At 37.4% G+C, this 22,440-nt stretch overlaps 1 protein-coding gene across 3 annotated transcripts in view; it reads left to right on the forward strand.

The window, feature by feature from the left end:
* Nucleotides 1-21,950, forward strand: part of TET2 (tet methylcytosine dioxygenase 2) — a 127,307-nt gene extending 105,357 nt beyond the window's left edge. For 2 of the 3 annotated variants that reach the window (XM_036253233.1, XM_036253234.1), the window contains 5 exons: nt 1,537-1,687; nt 3,581-3,670; nt 13,348-13,485; nt 15,965-16,319; nt 18,795-21,950. In XM_036253233.1, coding sequence (XP_036109126.1) covers nt 1,537-1,687; nt 3,581-3,670; nt 13,348-13,485; nt 15,965-16,319; nt 18,795-20,326 — 2,266 coding nt within the window. In that variant the 3' untranslated portion in view covers nt 20,327-21,950. Of the gene's footprint in view, nt 1-1,536; nt 1,688-3,580; nt 3,671-13,347; nt 13,486-15,964; nt 16,320-18,794 lie in introns of those variants that run through there. The other variant, XR_004958479.1, reaches the window with a different exon arrangement.
* Nucleotides 21,951-22,440: the final 490 nt, after the last annotated feature.

A 22,440-nucleotide genomic window follows, 5' to 3' on the forward strand; every position in this document is an offset into this window, starting at 1 on the left:
CATTTATAATACATTCAACAATAACAATTAAAAAATAATAAAAAGAGACAGGTTTATAAAAGGACACTGCTTCAATTATAAAATGAACAATTTCTGAGGATCAAATCATAACATGGGGACTATAGTTGATAAAAAATGTATTATATATTTGAAATTTGTTAAGAAAGTAAAACTTAAGCTCTTGATGGTTTGGCTCAGCAGTTAAAGCATAGGCCTGTGGACCAAAGAGTTGTGGGTTCGATTCTAGTCAAGGGCAGGTACCTTGGTTGTGGTTTGGTCCCCGGCCCTGGTCAGGGTCATGTGGGAAGCAACCAATTGATGTGTCTCTCTCATATCGATGTTTCTCTCTCTATCTCTCCCTCCCACTCTGTCTGAAAATAAATGGAAAACTGTCCTTGGGTGAGGATTTAAAAAAAAAAAAAAAAGTAGAAATGAAATGTTCTTTCCACACCAAAAAAAAAAAGATAAATATATGAGCTGATGGATGTGTGAATCAATTCAATGGAGGAATCCTTTTGCAATGTATACATACCATCAAACCATCATGTTGTACACTTTAAATATCTTACAATTTTGTTTGTCAATTATACTGCATTAAAGCTGAAAAAATACTTACTGAATATAGTTTTCCTAGTAGGTTGTTTTATCATGTTTTGTTTTTCTGGCTTCTTAGCTTGACTGTTTATTGCTCTTCGAACATATTTGACATGAGCTGTAAAGTCACAACAGTGTGTTTTAGCCAAAAACTAGAGAGCACTGAAACACCCACCAGTAGTAGAATGGTTAATTTGTGGCATATGATGGGAAACTGAACTCAAGGGATAAATACATGAATAAAGTAGAACACATGCAGCAACATGGATGGATATTCTCAACATAATGTTGAACAAAAGCAAGACACAAATGAGCTTATGCTATATAATTCTATATACATGTGTGTATGTATGTATGTGTAGATAGTTTTGCCTATTTTTATACTATATATATTTAATACTAGTATTTTTAATTTATTTTTGTAGTAATAGGCAAAACTATATACATACATATATACACACACATACACACTATATACAGTAGATATATAGTATCCTATATATAGTATCAAAATAGGCAAAACTAAATGTGACTATATTTGATATATATATATAGGCAAAATTAATCTCTTCTGATAGAAGTTACTGTTGGGGGACAATGCCTGGAAGGAAGAATTAAGAGGAGATTCTGGGGTGCAAGTATATGTTTTGTTTCTTCATTTGGATGCTACTGTCTTGATATTTGTGAGCATTTGCAAGCTATAAAATGTTGTGTATTTTCCTGTGTATTATAGTACAATAAAATATTTCTTTAAATTGTGTTTTAAAGTAGATTGAAATAGTTCTTTTCTGATGTGATTATGTCACAGCTTAATATAGAGTTAGATTAGATGTCACTAAAAGATAATTTGCACTCATATTTGCATGCAGACACCAGGAATATGAGCTTGGTAGTGTATATAATGCTATCCATAGCCATGAATTTGATCCTTTGATTTCTCAGGAGAACCTGTGCCTGTCAAGGGCTGAACCCAGAGACCTGCGGTGCCTCCTTTTCTTTTGGTTGTTCGTGGAGCATGTACTACAATGGATGTAAGTTTGCCAGAAGCAAGATACCAAGAAAATTTAAGCTGCTTGGGGATGACCCAAAAGAGGTTTGTTTACTTCCTGATGTATAATCTCTCTATTTTTCATGGAGAATTGGTGAGCACAGATGAGCAATATGGCATACTCCATTAAACTCAAGAATTTTATCTCAGAGATGAATCAACAAAATTTTTGCTAATCTGTAAACACATAATAATTTACTAAGTTAGCATAATAACTATGTTATACCAAATAGATAAAACAACATAAACTCTTCATACCTATTGCCTTTTACATTTATTCTTTATCTTTTATGTTAATTCCAGAGTTTTAAACACCTGTCCTTTCGACATTAAAACTAAATGTTAATACTTCAGTGTTAAAACTTTCATTTCTTGAAGCTGAATGATAGAAGACGTGTTCATGACTGCCACATTCAGAAAAGACCATTTCTGGGTGCATTGCACACCATGAGATTTGGTATTTAATTACTATAATGAATGCATTCAAGTACCTAAAACATTTAGATTTTAATATAAAAGTATTATTGAAATAAATGAACACTGATTTCTTATTGAAGTCAGTGGTTTTTTGTCTTTTCTGAAAAATATATATTTTTCAAAATTGCAGGTTTCTGTCAAATTTAACAACTTTTGGGCTGCTTGTGTTCTAGAATATGCTAATGGAATAATCAGAAAACCTCAGTATATTTAGCATTTAGATACAACCAAATTTTTAGTTATTCTGCGCACCTCATAATTATCTTTCAAATTTTAAGTGCAATTGAAATATATAGTTATAGTATGGATATTATAATATTGGTATGTCTTTGTAAATGAAAAATGTGTTAACTTTATTATTTATGACTATAATAATAAGTGGAAGTTTAATAAAGGGCAAAAACTTTAAATTATATAATTTTTTCATAGGTCATATTTTTAATAGACAGTATTACTTAAATGTTTTAGATGTCCCTTTTTCATAAGAAAAAAATGAATATTTAAGCCTAATGAAGAGCAGCAATGTTGCAGGCATCCAGCCACTTTCATTTCCCCCACTGGAGAGCTATTTCTCCACTATTTCATAAATGTTGGTCACTCTGGCCAGGTTTCATGTCAACCAAATCCAGGGAATGGCTAGTAACATCCTCCCTCAGTTAGGTCAGAGAGCTCCCTTCAGAAACCTCTCCCCCTTCTAAAATGTAAATAAGTGCATCTCTGCCTGGTGCTTACATCTCCCAAAATTTTAAGAGAAATATCAATATGAAAAGAGAACTTCTACATATGAATAGAACAATTGAGTATTATCACCTACAGTTTTAAAACCCATATTACTTCAAAAAATTTGTTCTTTGGTGGGAGTGGGGTGGTATAACTGAACATTTCTCCTTTTAAGTAAAATTACAAAGTTCTTCATATATACCACACTCTAGTTCTGAAACTTTTATTCAGGTTTAAAGCATCAAGTAAATTTTGTTATATTAGGAGATCCTTTAGAATTTTGAAATGCTGTTTTAATACATATTTAAAAGTACAGAGATTAGAAATAGACAAATTAAATCAAACAAAGCATTTTAATAGCCCATCTTCCTTGGCAGCTAATTGGAAAGAGAGTAGGGCATGTGACCTCTTTAAGGCCATAGAGTTTCATTCTTCTAACCCTACTACCTGCACTGGCTTCTGTTTATAAAACACCAAGTATCTGCACACAAAGTAGAAAGTTGATTAATCTTATGAAAATACTGAAGAACTAGATTTTTAATAGCACATACAAAGCTAGGTTATATATGCTCTTTATTTTCACTTAGAAATAGTCATGGTAAGATCCTTTAGTTATTTAGTAAGAAGAATATTATGTAGTGATTTGGATCTAAGATAGAGGGCAATCTAAGTGATAGTCTCTCTCGTAGACAAAGAGAATAAATTTAGAATTTAATATGTAGACTTATTCATTTTACACAGGAAGAGAAACTGGAGTCTCATTTGCAAAACCTGTCTACTCTTATGGCACCAACATACAAGAAGCTTGCACCTGATGCATATAATAATCAGGTGAGTTTAAATAATTGACAGTGATTGAAACCATTTACTTATTATTGATGACCTACCTGCCTACTCCAAAAGTATTGTTGAAGCAATGATTTTTTTTTTAATCTTTCTTTTTCTCTAATTGTTGAAGTCACTGCAGCGTTCTGTTTCTGGTGAACAAAAACTACAGCATTTTGGGCTCTCAATATGTAAATATCATGAGCATTTGAGGTTCACAATCTACTAATCTAATTCTCATAGGAATAATTTTGACTCTGTAAGCAGACTTTGATTAAAATTCTGTGGCCCAAGTTGTAGGTTCAGCCACGTCATAACTGTTTTCACAGAAAGTCTTTGCATATAGAGCTATGGGTGCACTACTTTGTAAACGTCCAGATACACCAGTTTTTGCTAGGTCCTCTTTATTCTGGCCTTGGCTCCATGAACCAAACAAAAACAAGTTCTTCCTATTTGATAAGTATATTCTTCACTGTACCTATTTACAAAGCTAGGTTTTCTCTTTTTTATTAAATTTATTGAGGTGATCTTGGTTAATAAAATTATATAGGTTTCAGGTGTACAATTCTACAACACATCATCTGTATATTGTATTGTATTTACCACAATAAGTCAAGTCTCCTTCCATCACTATTTATCCCTCCTTTATCTTTTCTACCTCTTCCCACCCCACTCCCTTCCCTCTGGCAATCACCATACTATTGTCTGTGTCCCTGAGTCTTTCTTTTTTCTTTGCTTAATTTCTTTACCCTTCTCACCCAGCCCCAACCCCCTCCCCTCTGACAGCTGTCAGTCTGTTCTCTGTATCCATGAGTCTGTCTCTACTTTGTTAGTTTACAGTGATACCTCGGTTCTCGAACGCCTCGGTTTTCGACCAAATCGGTATTCGACCAGGAGATTCGAGAAACTTTTGTCTCGGAATCCGAACAAATATTTGGAACTCGAACTTCCGAGATGAGCCGAGTGGAGCCGAATGGCGTTCATTCGGTCCAGCACGCCTTGCTTGCGTCATCAGTGTGAGTGCAGAGAGAGAGTCACGCTTTGTGGAGTCACGCTTTCCTATTGGGTTTCATTGCTTCGGTTCTCGAACAATTCGGTTCTTGACCGTCCTCCTGGAATGAATTATGTTCGAGAACCGAGGTATCACTGTATCCATGAGTCTGTCTCTACTTTGTTAGTTTATTTTGTTCATTAGCTTCCACATATGAGTGAAATCATATGGCACTTGTCTTTCTCTGACTGGCTTATTTCACGTAGCATATTATTCTGGGGGCTAGGTTTTCTAAAATATTTGTTCAGAAATACTCATGTAGGAGGCAAAAGACTATAAGTCTTTCCTGTTTCAATAATATCAAAAACAAAAGCATTAAATGAAAACCTGTTACAAACCAGACACTGTGTTTCGTCTCTGTGAACACAAATACAAGCAATGTAGGTTTTCTGTCTTTAAGAAATTTCTTCTCTAAAAGAGATATAGATATGTAAAATAGCAATTGCAGAATAATACACTAACAGCTGGGATAGAAGAATGCACACACTTCTTCAGTGGAAGATAAAACTGTAGCAGAAGTAATCTATTACAATCACTGGGCAAGAGATGATAAGGTTCTACGTTTAAAAAAAAAATGGCAGTTATGATACAGAAAAGGAAATAAACATGTGAAATATTTAAAGTGGAACTTACAGAATTTAGTGGTCAATTGAATTTGAGGATGGACAAAAGAGAATTTGAGGATCCACCAAATTTCTGGCTTGAACAGGTAGTTCTATTCACTATTACCAGAAATCAGTGAGGAAAAGTAAGTTTGGGGGAGAGGATGGGAAGATGATAAATTTCATTTTGGACATGCTAGGTTTTATATACTTCTGGGATAATTATCTGGAAAAGGAAAAGAAAATACAGGCTAGTATGTTTGGGAATTATCAAAAATGCAGGAGGAAGTAATTGAAGTTGAACACATAGGCATGAATGCCTATTTTTCAGAGCAGAGATTATAAAGAGGAGAGGGGCTAATTGCAGTGTTGGGATTCTGGAGCACATCAACATTTCATAGGTAAGTGGAAGAAGAGAAACAGTGAAGTAAGTGCTTGGGGTAGGAGCAGTGGAGTGGGAGAGGTTCAAGATTTAGGGGACAGAGGGAGATATAGATGGAGGAATGCTGGAGGTCATAGGAAGGTATGGAGCGAAGTACACAGCAGAAAAGGGTATGACTAAGTATGAAGGAAGTGTAGCAGTACATTGGCAAACATTTCATTAACATTAACAACTAATGGGATTCTATTAGTTTAATAGCAGAGACAGACAGAGGACCAATCCTAATAAATGTTTTGGCTACTTTTGTTTCCATTGTGCATTTTAACACTTTCCCTAAACTTTAACTTTTTTTTTTTAAGTGGGAGCAAAGGAAGCAAATTAAATAATGCTGGCCTGTTTATAAGTTGTTTTGTGCCATAATTTAGGATTTTAGAAATGTATATGAAAGTCTATGAAAAGTATTTTAAATGCTGTTTATGATAATGGTATTAAAACTATTATTTTACAGCCTTACCCATTTTAGTGAGTATCACAGGAAAGTTGAAGTGATGCTTTGGTACTGTTGAAAAATAATTCTGGGTGAGAAACACAGCAAATCAAGCTATAAAACAAAAGAACACGAATTGAATCTATGTTGCTAGATTTCAAGTTTGACCACTTTCTGTTGAATAATCTTTTAGGTGCTATTAATCAAATGATTTTAGCTTAGGAAAGGGACAGAATAACAAAACATTGATGTGCCTTTTACTCCTTTGATTTTCATTATAGACTTGTCTCATACACACCTGATTTTCTAAGCATTTATATTCTACCCTACTACATTTTCTCTGAAGTATTTCATGCATTTTCTGAACACAGGAGTACCTAAAATATGAAGGTACTCAACATTTTTAAGTTATCACCAGATGATTATATATAGAACTCCTGAGCTGTGTTTCAATATTTATATTGAATGGGCATCAAGTTTCAGTTAAACAAGATGAATAAGCAAGCTATAGAGTCTGTTGTACAACATTTATACCTATAGTCAATAATGTGCACTTAACATTTTGTTAGAAGGGTAGATTTCATATTAAGTGTTCCTACCACAATGAAATAAAATTTAAATACTACATATATTCATACATTAAAAAAAAAGTAAAATCTCTATAAATTAATTCAGTTAATGTCTGTGAATGAATAAGGTGTTTTTTATATTGCATGATAGGTACTATTGGTAATGTTTATCTGTATTTCTTAACATGGCTTAGAGATCGAAAAACAGCCATGTGATTTTTCCACACGTAAATGGGAAGATGTTTTGAGTTTATGGGTGCTGTCAAAACCTACCAGTTGATCTTTGCCTGCTTCGCCCAACTGAATATATTATCTTTATTTCTCATATCTGAATGTGTTTCCTTGCTTTATTCCTTGTTTTCGTAGTAAAGTCTTGTTGCTCAAGTTAAGCTTCACTGGATCTTCAAAGCATTTCTTCTGTCAACTCCATGGAATTAGAACATAATTATTCTCAATTTAAATATTCTTTCTTCATATTTACCCACTAGATTTATATTTACTCAATCTTTTCTATGGTTGTCTTAATATTAAGTTTTAGGCCTGAATTAGCACATCTCAAAATCATGTTTTCATCATATGTAGAGATGACATTTTAGACGAGTGCTATCCAAGAGAGCCTTCTACGACAGTCTGTCTGTGTTATTCAGTACAGTAGCTGCTAGTCACATGTGGTTACTGAACACTTGATATGTGGCTAGTGCAATTGCATTAATGAATTTTTATTAATTCAAATTTAAGTAGCCACGTGTAGTTAGTGGCTACCACATTGAATAGTATAGCTTTGATATCATCAGAAAGCCATGCTCTTAAAATTGTCTTCCAGACATGGAGATTAATTTTCAGTAATTCATTCACAAACCAGAGCATGGTATTTTTTACAAGATGGCATAAGTCTATCTAATGACCAACTCGATTTTCTATACCACAGCTTGGACTGACAGTCACAAACCACACAGCTATGAAATAAAGGGGTACACACCTTCACTTCCCTTTGGCCAAAGTCATGAGTCTCAATGCAAAAATATATTATGTGAACCCAGTAGTAAATAATATTCAAGCCATCAACAACATCATGCTATGAATTCAACTTCTAGCCATGATGGATTTACAGGACTGGATTTACTTTTTACACAGTAAAATGACAAAAAATATATGAAATAATGTTTTAATACATAGAAGAAAAAGCAGAAGCTAGTAATATCAGAGAAAGAGAAATGGAAAAGGTGAACCTATCACATGGACACAGACAACAGTGTGATGATAGCCAGAGGGAAAGGGGGGGAGGGAAAATGGGAGGTGGGGGGCATTGGGATGGCAAGAGACTTTGCTTGGGGCAATGAATGCATGATGCAGTGTACCAGTGATGTTTTATTGAGTTGTACGCTTGAGACCTGTATGGCTTTGCAAACCAATGTCACCCCAATAAATTGAATTTTTTTTTAAAAAAGGTGAACCTATGATTATTGTAACATTTCCTGAAGAGCACGTTGGCTCCAGGGCCAGGAGGAGAATCCAGGGTTATCTATGCATTAATGAGATGAAGCTCAGAATATGGGGAAGTGAGGTCATAGAATTCACAATTCAGTGTACCAGGGAGGAGAGAGCATCGTTGAGAAAAGCTCCTGACATCTGTAGAGGGTTCTGGTTGAATCCAGCTAAGAACTGAACAGTGCATGTAAAGAGATTACCAAGGCTGTAGGAAGAACCATCAAAAGGAGCAGGCAGAATAATCCCTTGGAACCTGAAACTTATTGCTAATACCATTCAGAAGGAAAAGACCTATTAAAATAGAAAATGGTAAAGAGCATATTCAGAATCTTATGGCAGCAAAAGTAGATGTGGCTATTCTGGTCCCATCTAAAGATGTTTAAAATCAAGACTTGAAAGCATCAAACTCATTCCAAATAACAGCATCCTAGAACAAAGACTTTAAAAAATAATCCCTAAAACGAGGTAAAATTTAGCATATCTAGCATCTCATCAAAAATTATTAGGCATACAAAGAAACAAAAACTGACCCATAATGAGGATGAGGAAAAGGCACTCAATAGAATAATTCAAACAATGACATGATAATATTTAGACAAGGACATTAAAATACCTATCATATATACGTTCCATTGGCTCAAGACAGCAGATGAAAGTATGAGCAAGATAAAGCTAAGAAGATATCAAATAGACCCACACTAAATATGAAAACAATATGATGTCTGGATAAAAAAATTTACTAGATGGAATCAACAGCAGATTAGTGGACTGGAGTACATAGCAATAGAAAAATTCTAATGTGAAATAAAGAGAGAAAAACAAAACTGGAAATGAAATCAATAGATTGATGACCTATTATTGATTAAACTAGTTATTACAATAATATATATGTAACTAGAGTTTGAGAAGGAGGTAGGGTACAGAAAAATATTTAAATAAATAATACCTCTCTTTTTTTTTTCAAATTTGTTCAAAACCATAAACCCACTGATGCTAGAAGCTCAGCAAGCCCCTAATAGAGGTGGAAAAAAGACATGAAATAAACTACATAAAAGATACATGGAAATCAGTTTGCTTAGTCAGTGATAAAGAGAAAAATGTGAAAAGCAGATGGAAGAAAAAAGACAACATATTACATCGAATGAGGAAAATAATAATAAACACAGGGGACTTCACGTCAGAAAGAAAATGCAGGAAAGAAGATAGAGGAGAAATATCTTTAAAGTACTGAATAAAAAATAAAACTGTCAACTTAGAAAACCCATGAAAACAACTCTTACAAGTAAAGGCAAAATAAAGAATTTTTTTCAGACAAAAGCTGAAATAATTTACCACCAGCAGACTAACACTTCCAAAATGTTCAAGGAAGCTGTCTGGTAAAAAGAAAATGATAACCAGACAGAAATCTGGATTAACAAAAAAGAAATAAAAATATCACAAATAGTATATATATGAGTAAAAAGATGTTAAAAAAAAAAAATAAGGTAAATTGCTAATTAGAAAATGTATTAACAATACTTTGAGGTTTATAACATGTAGAATTAGCACAGAGGCTTGGTAATTGGAAGTGCAGTAGTCCCAGCCTTGTGCCCCAATCTGTAGGGAATACATTCTGATACTCCCCGAGGATGCCTGAAACTGGATAGCACTGAGCCCTGCATATACTATTTTTTCCCATACATACATACCTATGACAAAGTTAAATTTATAAGTTAGACACAGAAAGAGAGTAACAACAACTAATAAAATAGAACAATTATAACAATATATTGTAATAAGATATGTGAATATGGTCTCTTGCAAAAGATCATATTGATTATACTCACCTTTTCACTTAAAGAGAGCAGTTTATGGCTTCTCTTTGGCATTTCCAAATTACCAGCATTACCATTCATGCGTTTCAGGGCCATTATTAAGTAAAATTAGACTGACTTGAACAGAAGCACTGGGATACCACACAGTCAACCTGATAGCATCATGGATACTAAGTAATTAATGGGTGGGTAGGGTGGCACATACATCAGGAGATGCTGGACAAAGGGAAGATTCATGACTTGGGTGGGACTAAGCAAGTTGGTGCAAGATTTCATCACGATACTCAGAAAGGTGTACAATTTCAAACATATAAATTGTTTATTTCTGGAACTTATTTAATATTTTCAGATCATGGTTGACCATGACTAACAGAAACTATGGAAAACAAAATTGCAGATAAAGGGAGACTACTGTATGCTGTTATAAGGTTCTTATATATGGAGTGGTATGATATTACTTGAATGTAGTCTGTGGTAAATTAAAGAGTATGCCGTAAACCTTAAAGCAAGCAGCCACTAAATTAAAGCCAATTAAATTAAAATCTGTACCAGAAAGATACTTACAAAATCCCTAAATATCTGGAAACATAATGTATTTCTAAATGACATATGGGCCAAAGAATCAATTACAAAGGAAATTAGAAACTATTTCAAAGTAAATGCAAGTTAAGATGTGATGTTAAAATTTGTGGGATGTAGCTATAAAGCCTTGCTTAGAGAGACATTTATAGCATTGAACACTTACATTGGAAGAGCATGAAGTTTCAAATCAATGATGTATGCTTCTACCCTATAAACCTAGCTTAAGAGAGCAATTTTAGCCCTAAACAGCAAAAGAAAGGAAACACTAGAGAAAATAGAAATCAGTGAAATAGAATAAAGAGAACAAGAGAATAAATCAGGGAAACCAAAAACTGGTACTTTGAGTCAATTTGATCAGGAAAAAATGAGAGGGACAAATTGCCAATATCAAGAACTAGAAGTGAGGCATCACTTCAGATCCTACAGCCATTAAAAGAATAATAAAGACAAGTTATTAAAACTTTATGCCAATGAGTTCGACAACTTAGATGAAATGGGCAAAGTCCTTGAAAAATACACATTACCAAAGCTTACTAATGAAAAACTAAATCTCATGAATAGTTTTATATCTGCTAAGAAATTGAATTTGTAGTTAAAAACTTTTCTGAAAATTCCAGGTCCAGATGATTCTCCTTCCAAATTTGACACATTAAGGAGCAAATTAACAACAACTCAGTGGAAATGCTTCTAGAAAAAAAAGGAGTAAATCTCAACTCATTCTATGGAGGCTAGACATGTTCTGATACTAGAATACTAGAACCAGACAAAGGCATTAAAGAAAAAGAAAGCTATAGGCAAATGTTCTTCATAAATATTTATATGAAAATTCTTAACTAACGTCTAACAACTTAGATTTAACAATGTGTAAAAGGAATACTATATCATGACCAAATGGAGTTTATTTTATTGGTTCATATAATATTCAAAAAATCAATCAGTACGACTCATCATATTAGCTAACATAATGGAAAACAGATGATTTTTCTCAATAGACAGAGAAAAAAAAATTTGATAAAATTCAACATCCATAGAAAGGAACTTAGCCTAATAAAGGGCATAGATCAAAAACCTACAACTAATATCATATTTAATGGTGAAAGACTGAACATTTTACCCCTAAGATTAGGAATAAGACAAGGATTTCATTCTCACCACTTCTATTTAACAACTAATTGAAAATATTAGACAGTGCAATAGTAAAGAAAAAGAAAATAATGCAGATTGGATAGGAAGAAATGAAACTGTTTTTATTTTCAGACAGCATGCTTATCTACATAGAAAGGCCCAAAGAATCTACAAAATAATAAATAAATAAATAAATAAATAAATAAATAAAAACTCCTAGAAAAAAATGGATAAGCAAAGTTGCAAAACACAAGGATCAATTGTATTTCTAATACTAGCAATAAACAAAAATTGAAATGAAAACCTATAGCAATTAAAATAGCATCAAAATATGAAATTCTTAGGCATATAGTACACAAAAACATAAGACCTGTACGCTAAAACTATAAAACATTGCTGAGAGAAATTATAGAAGACCTAAATAACTGAAGAGATATATCATGTTCATGGATCACAAAGATGATATTAAGATGTCAGTTGTTCCCCTGGCCGATTTGGCTCAGCGATTAGAGCGTCAGCCCACAGGCCGGAGAGTCCTGGGTTCGTTCCCTGCTAAGGGCATGTACCTCAGTTGCAGTTTTTCCCTGGCCCCTGTTGGGGTCATGTGGGTGGCAACCAGTTGATGTGTCTCTCTCACATTGATGTTTCTCTCCTCTCTTCCCCCCTCTCTTCCTCCCGCTCTATCTGAAGATAAATGCAAAAAATGTCCTCGGTTGAGGATACAAAAAAAGATGTCAGTTGTCCCCAAATTAACCAATGCAAAGGAATTCAATACATAACCTATTGAAATCTTACCAGGTATTCTGAGATACTGACAAGGTGATTCTAAATATAGAGAGCGAAATGCAGAGGACCTGGAATGGTCAAAGAGTTATTTTTAAAGAACAGAATTTAAAGAGTTATAGTTTGATTTCAAGATTTACTAAAAATCTACATTTATTAGTAATCAGGACAGTTGGTATTGGTACACACACACCCCAAACATGAGAGAGTCCCAAAGTAGATCTGACATGTCTGGTCAGTTTTCAAGAAAAACAGTTCAGTGGGGAAAGGACAATGTTTTTATGCAGTGGTGTTTGCAAAGTTGAATAGCCATGTGGGGGGAAATTAGCCTTGACTCTTCACCTCATACCATATATAAAAATGAACTCAAAATGGATCCATTTATATAAAATTCTAGAAAATGCAAACCAATCAGTAGTGACAGAAACAGAAGGGAGGCGTGAATTATAAAGGGGTGTGAGGAAACTTGGGAGTGACGGCTGTGTACATCATTTTGATTGTGGCAATGGTTTTATGTATACATATGTGAAAACATAGCAGATAGTACACTTTAAATATACTCTGTTTAATGTATGTCAGTTATACCTCAATAACACTGTCAAATTAAAACTTGACCATGTCAAGGTGTTTTCTTTATTACGTGTCATTCTGTTGTGTTTTTGGAAAAAAAGTATGAAACATTTCTAAAAGCTCTAAATATTTAGGCGTCTTTTGGGCCCTAATAGTGCCAAAGTGTTGTACTTTTTTGTCACATGCCTGCCTAAGTACCTCCCACTGACGCTCGTGCTTTTATGTTTCAGATTGAATATGAACACAGAGCGCCAGAGTGCCGCCTGGGTCTGAAGGAAGGCCGTCCATTCTCAGGGGTCACTGCGTGTTTGGACTTCTGTGCTCATGCCCACAGAGACTTGCACAACATGCAGAATGGCAGCACCTTGGTAAGTCCGGCTGAGGACAGGCAAGCAGCACGCCCCGTAGGAGCAGAGGGGCTGGCAGTTGGCAGCCTCTGGGAGAGTGACATCTCCACAGGTGTCACGCTGCACGGCGGTGTTTTCATGAATGAACTGCGGTTGCACAATTGTTTGGCATAACTGGTACCCTTGTAACAGGTTGGCACGCTCGTGGAAAACTGTGTTGACAAGCGCATGAAAATCATGGAAATTCTTGGTGCTAATCTCAACCAGTGACTACACGTTGCCAGCTACAATTGGCTGCCAGAAAAATCTTTAAAAATTAAGTGTCAGATAGCGGGTAGGTTATAATCAGTTAAGCAACAAGCCAAGGTCCCAGTTCACCTTGCAGAGAAGTGTAGATGAAAACACATCGTCACTGTCCCAGTAACGACTATAGAAGATTCAAAGTGAAAAAGAGCCCACGAGAACTACGTACTCCCGTGGGTGAAATGCATTGGGCCTTATAATTGGAGGCTGTGGTAAAGGGAGAACATACGTCCAGTCTGAGGGTGAGGCAGCTTTCCATACTGACAAAGTCCAAGGTGTGGGTTTGCCTGTAGAGAGAGGATCCGGAGTGGAGATGAAGAATGAGAAAGTTCAGGGGAATAAATTATGCATTAATCCACCTGAGTCATCAACATGGATATAGTTATAATTAAGGAAGATGACCAATGAGACTTCAAACAAAACACAGAAGACCAGCACTAAAGTTATTCCAGGGTGGAAAAGAATTCCGGGAGGTAGAGGGATGGTGGAAGTCCCTTGAGGAAGCTGGTGCAAAGTTTTCGCTGGGAAGCAGAGAAAGTACTGGTTTCATGGTCTAGAGCAGGGTTTGGAAAACTTTTCTATTAACAGCAAGAGAGTAAATATTTTCGGCTTCGTAAAAGGCCATGCAGGGTTTTCATTGGGCACATTCTTTGGTTGGGGCTTTTTAATTTAAAAAATCCTATAAAAATGCAAAAATCATTCTTAAAGTTCACTGGTCATATAAAAACAGGCTGTGAGGCAGATCGGCCACAGCCCCCAGTTTGCTGGCATCTGACCCAAGAGAACAAATACAAAGCTTATCATCCACGGTGTCTGAAATCATCGCTGATCATGTTCTGAACCCCTGCTCAGTACGAGGAGGCCAGGCTAGACTCTGGGAGGAGAAGCACATAGGGTCCTGAAGACAACCCGTTTCACCCGGCAGGTGCAGGAGGGTGGGCAGAGGATGAGGAAGGTATTTTGAATGAAGGGGGATTTGCCTGACAGGTCACAGGTGCTGTGAAGTAAAATAGAAGCACCAGATAAGACTAAGCAGGAATGTATGTGGGAAGGGGTGGCACGTACTCAGAGGTTTTTATATGTAGGAGGTGAAAATCTCATTTTAATACTCTCTCATGTTAAACTTTTTTATGAAAGTAAGTCTGTTATCATCATGCTCACATTCCTTTCAAGAGTAGTTCCCAGTGATTTTATATTTCCTTGGGTTTTAAATAACCATAGTAACACTGTCTCCACTAATCAAAAAACACTAAAGACTAAAAGCTAGTATTTTTTTTTTGGTACGCGCCCCTACCGGGAACCGAACCTAGGACTTTCTGGTCCACAGGACTTTCTGCTTCAACGGCTGAGCCAAACTGGTAGGACTTTCTGGTCCACAGGACTTTCTGCTTCAACGGCTGAGCCAAACTGGCCAGGGCTTAAAGCTAGTGTTTTGAAATCAACAGTAATGCTTCATCAAAAACAATATGATTGTGGCTAACAGAAGACAAAAGTACCATGAAATGAACAGAAGTAGCTTTGTTTTCCTTTTTGGAGTATCCCCTTGTATGTAGTGATATCTCAGAAAAGAAATGAGAAGAGAAACAAGGAGTTAGATTTAACAGTACAGAGGAGAGAAAAAGAAGGTAAAAAGAATATTAAGTTACATGTACGATAGATCACCCAAATGTTCAATTTTACATTATTTAGATTTCACTTTGGTATCTTGTGGAAATGTTTTAAATACCATGAAGGAGAGTTAGAATCAGATATGGGGAAAGATGGGACATTTCTTTGCGTACAGAAGTATGAGATGAGGCGAATGTGATCTGCCAGAAGCAGAGAAAGTCATTTGGAAGAACAGACTTGGGGCCTCTCTCTGAAGAGGCTTCCCGTCCAGCACAGCATGCTTCATTTGGGTAGGATCATTGCTGCTTCTCTTAGAGTCAGAAATATGTGGGAAGAACAGTCACCAGAGGTAATAGTTCCTGAAAGACACACACAAAAGAAGGTCAGTATGAACTTGTCTATCCACCTGTACCATTTTGATACTGTCTTTACTCATAATAGACAAACATGATTTTATGGTCACTGATCTGATCCAGTAGGCCACCACCACAAATCTAAATACTGAGAGCAAGACACACACACGCACGCACGCACGCACTTTTGTTCTGGACTGAAGCTCAGGCTCTGCACTGTCTCATTTTCCTACTAGGTGTGCACCCTCACTAGAGAAGACAATCGAGGAGTTGGAGGGAAACCTGAGGATGAGCAGCTCCACGTTCTGCCCCTTTACAAAGTCTCTGATGTGGATGAGTTTGGGAGTGTGGAAGCGCAGGAGGAGAAGAAACGAAATGGTGCTATTCAGGTGCTGAGTTCTTTTCGGCGGAAAGTCAGGATGTTGGCAGAGCCAGTGAAGACGTGCCGACAAAGGAAACTAGAAGCCAAGAAAGCTGCAGCTGAAAAGCTTTTTTCTCTGGAGAGCAGTGCAAATAAGAACGAAAAGGACAAGTCCGCCCCATCCCGTACAAAGCAGAATGAAAATGCAACTCAGGCTAAACAGTTGGCAGGTAAATTTAATGGGGAGCCTCGTAGATGTATGTTATAGGATACCTAAAAATGAACATTGTTAATTCTGGAAGGTTACATTTAATCGTGGTCTTAGTTCTGTACCAGAATCTTCTCTAAAGTAGCAGGGCCAGGCTTTGCTCCTGGAGATGGAGCTGAGCTACTGCACCATCAACCCCAACTTGATGGGAAATTTGGATTTCACTCTGTGATAAGCGGCAGAGTCTTCTGATAGGTAAGTGACAGGGTGAAATTAGTGTTGCTCTAGTGGTGGCAGGTAGGCCACATTCAAGGTAAAGGAGCTCATGGTTTAGAGACAGAAGCAATAAACCAGGAGGGAGGTGATAAGAGCTTGAATGTTGGTGGTCACAATGAAGATATAGCAAAAAATGTTGGAAGTGAATTCTTCCAAAATGAATATCAGTACACTAGTGGCAAAACATTGGGAGGAAGAGAAGAAAAATGTAAGGATGTCTCCAAAGTTTTAAGCCTAGGTAACTAAAACAGTACAATTTATTGAGATACGTTTGGAAACAGGATTCTTGGGGGTAGGGGCAGGAGAGTAAGATACCTTTCCTTAGCCATATTGAGTCTGAGGTTTAGGAGGTGGGTCCACATGAAGTTCTTACAAAGCTTTGCCGCATCACAACAGCTCATATCTATAGCAGTAGCAGTAGAGCATGCCTTATCAAGACTAAGTTGATATTTTCCTTGCAAAGCCCCTTGCTTTATGTCTGCAGTGAATAGTGTAAAAAAATAATACAACAATGTAATCCATGTCCATATCCAAATCATAGAGATGGTATTGGCCTGGCAATTAATAAGAGAAAAATGTATATCTTTTTTTATCCTTACCCAAGGACATTTTGCATGTATCTTTAGATAGAGCAGGAGGGAGAAAGGGAGGAAGAGAGAGAAACATTGATGTGAGAGAAACACATCGAGTGGTTGCCACCCACATGATCCCAACCAGGGCCAGGGACAAACTGCAACCGAGGTACGTGCCCTTAGTGGGAACTGAACCCAAAACTCTCTGGTCCATGGGCCGACGCTCTAACCACTGGGCAAAACTGGCCAGGTTGAAAACTGTTATCTTTTAAGTTTAGTGAACCACTTTATTTAGAACCAAACTTCACATCACAAAGTCAGATTTTCCTGTGATTCATGTTGAATCTCAAAGAAACCACATAATTTAGAATAATATGCAAAAGATGCTTAATATTGGTTGACTCACACTAAGAGAAGTCCATGATGTCTCCTTTAAGTCAGCTTTTTTTTGTTTGTTTGTTTTTATCCTCACCCGAGGATATTTTTCCATTTTTTGTACAGACAGAGTGGGAGGGAGAGAGAGAAAGGGAGAGAGAGAGAGAAACATCGATGTGAAGGGACACATCGAGTGGCCGCCACCCGCATGACCAACCAGGGCCAGGGACAAACTGCAACCGAAGCACGTGCCCTTAGCGGGAACCGAACCCAGGTCTCTCCGGACCTCAGGCTGACGCTCCAACCACTGAGCCAAACTGGCCAGGGCCTTTAAGTCAGCTTTAAAGTGTAAGCACAGAGAACTTGGCTTCTAGTCCCTTCTAGCTGGTTGCTGTAATAAGGGTCTCACTTGTCAGGGCTGCCATTTGCTCTGATCTCAGAAGACTCTCAAGTGAAGTCATGACACAAAAGTATGACTTTTTAAAGTGTCACTTGCGAAGCTGAAAGTTGCAGTAAGGTTTTTATCTATAACTCTGTAGACTTCCTCTCTCCGAAGCAAGCAAATGAAATGGGTTTGTGTGTTATAAAAGATGCTTTGGGTGTTTAAATGAATGTCATTCTTTTCCTCACAGCATGGCTGCATCTTTCGTAACAGATCTTATACTACCTCATTTGAGCTATTTAACCAATTTCATTGCATGCCAGACAATGGAGAAATAAAGTAAAATAAGGCATGATCCCTTACCACAAGGAATTCCTTTTCAGGAGGGTAAAGAGGAGACTAAAAATGGATAATTACAATACGTTGTGACTGTTGCTTCATGTGGCTTATGCTTGCAGTGAGTACTGCAAAAGCCCTGGATGAGGTCATAGAAGACTTACTTCCTCATGGAAGAGATGACCGTGTTAAGGAAGGGCAGGGACCTGGGGTGGAGGGGCAGGGCACTTCATTAGAGAGTTTGGCATGGTCAGAAGTACAGAGGCTCCAGGGAACGTGATGCTTTCAATGGAATGTCTTTTGGATGTTTATTACCTTTACCTCCACTTACCAGATGGTACTGTTATGAGGTCTACCACTTTATTTCCAATGTTTTAGACCAAAAAAAGCATGCCAAACAGTGATCATTAGTCTTATCTTTGACAGGTGTGGCATAACCCTTCTGGTGGTTCTTACCTGCATTTAAGCATCCTCACTAGCTTTTGTAAAATAATAATCAAGCATACTTGTCCCTGCTCTTTCCTTATTGTGTCCACAAAACTTTTGCGACTTTCAGGACCAGTCATGCAGCTGTCCCAGCAGCCCCAGCTCCAGTCACAACCCCAACAACTACAGAAGCAACCTCCGCAGCCGCAGCAGCTGCAGCAGCCGCAGCAGCCCCAGCAGCCGCCCCAGCAGCCCCAGCAGCCGCCACCACCCCAGCAGCCGCCACCGCCCCAGCAGCCGCCACCGCCCCATCATCCCGTGACTAATAACCATCAGTCAGAGGCTGTCAACTCTTACTCTTCTTCTGGATCCACCAATCTATATATGAGACGGCCCAATCCACTTAGTCCTTATCCAAGCTCTTCACACACTTCAGATATTTATGGAAGTGCCAACTGTATGAACTTCTATTCCACCTCACCCCAGACAGCGGGTTCATATTTGAATTCTTCTAATCCCATGAACCCCTACCCTGGGCTTTTAAATCAGAATAACCAATATCCATCATATCAGTGCAATGGAAATGTATCAATGGACAACTGCTCCTCGTATCTGGGTTCTTACTCTCCCCAGTCCCAGCCCATGGATATATATAGGTATCCAAACCAAGACACTCTCTCTAAACTAAACCTATCGCCCATCCATCCACTTTACCAGCCAAGGTTTGGAAATAGCCAGAGTTTTACTTCCAAGTACTTAAGTTACGGAAACCAAAATATGCAGGGAGATACCTTCAGCAGTTGTACTATTGGGCCAAATGTACACCATATAGGGACATTCCCTCCTTATTCCGTGCATGAGATGGATGGCCACTTCATGGGAGCCGCCTCTAGACTACCGCCCAATTTGAGCAGCCCAAACATAGACTATAAAAACGGTGGACATCACCCGTCTTCTCACATACTCCACAACTACAGCGCAGCTCCAAGCATGTTCAGCAGCTCTTTCCACGCCCTGCGTCTCCAAAACAAGGAGAATGACATGCTTTCCCACACGGCTAATGGGTTGTCTAAGATGCTTCCGGGGCTTCACCACGACAGAACCGCGGCTCTCCAGGAAGGCTCACACCGATTGCACGATGCGAGCGGTCAGGAAAAGCAGCCTTCCGCTCCGGAGGAAAACGACGAGGTCTGGTCAGACAGTGAGCAGAACTTCCTGGATCCTGACATTGGGGGGGTGGCGGTGGCTCCAACGCATGGGTCAATCCTCATCGAGTGTGCAAAGCGCGAGCTTCACGCCACCACGCCCCTCAAGAACCCCAACAGAAACCACCCCACCAGGATCTCTCTCGTCTTTTACCAGCACAAGAGCATGAATGAGCCAAAACATGGCTTGGCACTCTGGGAAGCCAAAATGGCAGAAAAAGCCCGCGAGAAAGAAGAAGAGTGTGAAAAGTACGGCCCGGATTATGTGCCTCAGAAAACCCACGGCAAAAAAGTGAAGCGGGAGCCCACTGAGCCGCATGAACCTTCCGAGCCCACTTACCTGCGCTTCATCAAGTCCCTTACCGAAAGGACCATGTCCGTGACCACAGACTCCACAGTAAATACATCTCCATATGCCTTCACTCGGGTCACAGGGCCTTACAACAGATATGTATGATGTCACCCCTTGTGTTGGTTACCTCATTTGAAAAGACCACAACCAACCTGCCCAAAGTATAGTTCACATGACATGGGCCAAGGGGAAGGGACACAGTATTCATGACAAATGTGGTAGGAAGAACCTCAGCTCACCAGCAAAAAAAGAGGTCATCTTACCATAGCACTTAATTTCCACTGACTCGAAAGTGGTCACAGATGGCATCTAGGCAAAAGACCAAAGCATTCTATGCAAAACGAAGGTGGGGAAGAGAGTGTTCCACAATTTACATTTTTAAACACTGGTTCTCTTATTGGACGATGTGATATGTAAATGGGACTTTTCCCCCCCCTTACAACTCTACGCATCTGTGACCACTTCTAGTAATACAAAGTTTGCATAGTCATGGACACAAATCAAACAAGTACTGTAGTATTACAGTGGCAGGATTCTTAAATACCATCTGGTGCTGAACATGATGTACTGAATAACTGAAATTATGGCTTTTTAACATGCAGTTTTTACTGTAATCTTACCTTTTATTTATCAAAATAGCTACAGGAAAGATAAATGAATAGACAGCAAAACACTGAATTTGTTTGGATGTTCTAAGAAATGGTGCTAAAAAAAAAAATGGTGTCTTTTAAAGTTGAAAATGTAATGCCTTTATATCATCCAGTTGCTATCAGTGAACTCCAGTGCCCTTGAATAACAGGGGTACCTTTTCATTCAAGTTTTTATTATAATTAGCTATTCTTACACATGCTGTTTTTAAAATGTGGACATTTTAAAGGTTCTGGATTTTGCTCATCCAGTGAAGTCCTTGTAGGACAATAAACTTATATATGTACATATATATATACACACACATATGTATATGTGCACATACATGTATATGTATAAATATTTTAAATGGTGTCTTAGAAGCACTTTGCCTACCTAAGCTTTGATAACTTGAACAATGCTAAGGTACTGAGACGTTTAAAAAAGAAAAAAAAGTTTACTTTCATTTTATAATGAAAAGTTGATTTTTTTTTTTTTTTTTAAGGAAAGGAAAACTTTTAAAATATTTTTGTTTTTAGCCATGCATCTGCTGATGAGCAATGTGTCCATTTTTGATACAGCCAGTTAAATCCAAAAGGGGGCTTACTGGATTCAAGGGAATGCGTTAATTCATAAAACATGTTTTCTGTTGCTCATCTCACATGCTACACTGTAAAAGTTTTATACAAAATCATATGGCAAGTTCGTGGCTCAATACGTAGTTTTAAGAATTTTCTATCGACTGCAGTAATGATTAACTGTGTGCCACAGACTCAACCAAGCTGTTCATGTCCGCAAAGCAATTTTACGGATCTGTGTGCTCTTCGGCGAACTGAATGTCCATCTGCCTTTGTGTTGATCGTTGTACATGGCGATGTTGTCATTTCTTAGCTTAAGTGTCCTCGTTCCCAGGAAGACCCAGCAAACTGATGCTTGCATAAGATGAATAAACAGGGTTAGTTCCATGTGAATCTGTTAATTAAAAGGAAAAAAGAAAACAGGCAGCTGGTTTGCTGTGGTGGTTTTAAATCATTAATTTGTATAAAGAAGAAGTAAAAGAGATGTATAGTAAGTAAATTAATTGTAAACAAAAGTTTTTTAATGCAATGCTTTAGTATTTTAGTACTGTAAAAAAATTAAATATATACATATATATATGTGTGTATATATATATATATATATATATATATGGATTTGAAGCAGAATTCACATCATGATGGTGCTACTCAACCTGCTACAAATATGACATAATGTGAGCTAAGAATTCATTAAAGGTTTGAGTGATGTTCCTACTTGTCATATACCTCAACACTAGTTTGGCAATAGGATATTGAACTGAGAGTGAAAGCTTATAGCATCATGTACCATCATTTTTTTCCCCAAGTCTTTCTTTTTTATAATTAAGCAGCATACTTTTTCTCCAATACTTGATTTCTTAGCAAGTATAACTTGAACGTCAACCTTTTTGTTCTAAAAATCAGGGATATTTCAGCTCATGTTCTCCTTATGCCAACACGTCGCCTGTGTTTATGTAAAATTGTAGGTTCATAAATATATCCTTTTTCAGGGATTTAACCCTTTTATTTTGAATC

Source organism: Molossus molossus, unplaced genomic scaffold (assembly GCF_014108415.1).
Source record: "Molossus molossus isolate mMolMol1 unplaced genomic scaffold, mMolMol1.p scaffold_m16_p_1, whole genome shotgun sequence".
Classification (NCBI taxonomy): Eukaryota; Metazoa; Chordata; class Mammalia; order Chiroptera; family Molossidae; genus Molossus; species Molossus molossus.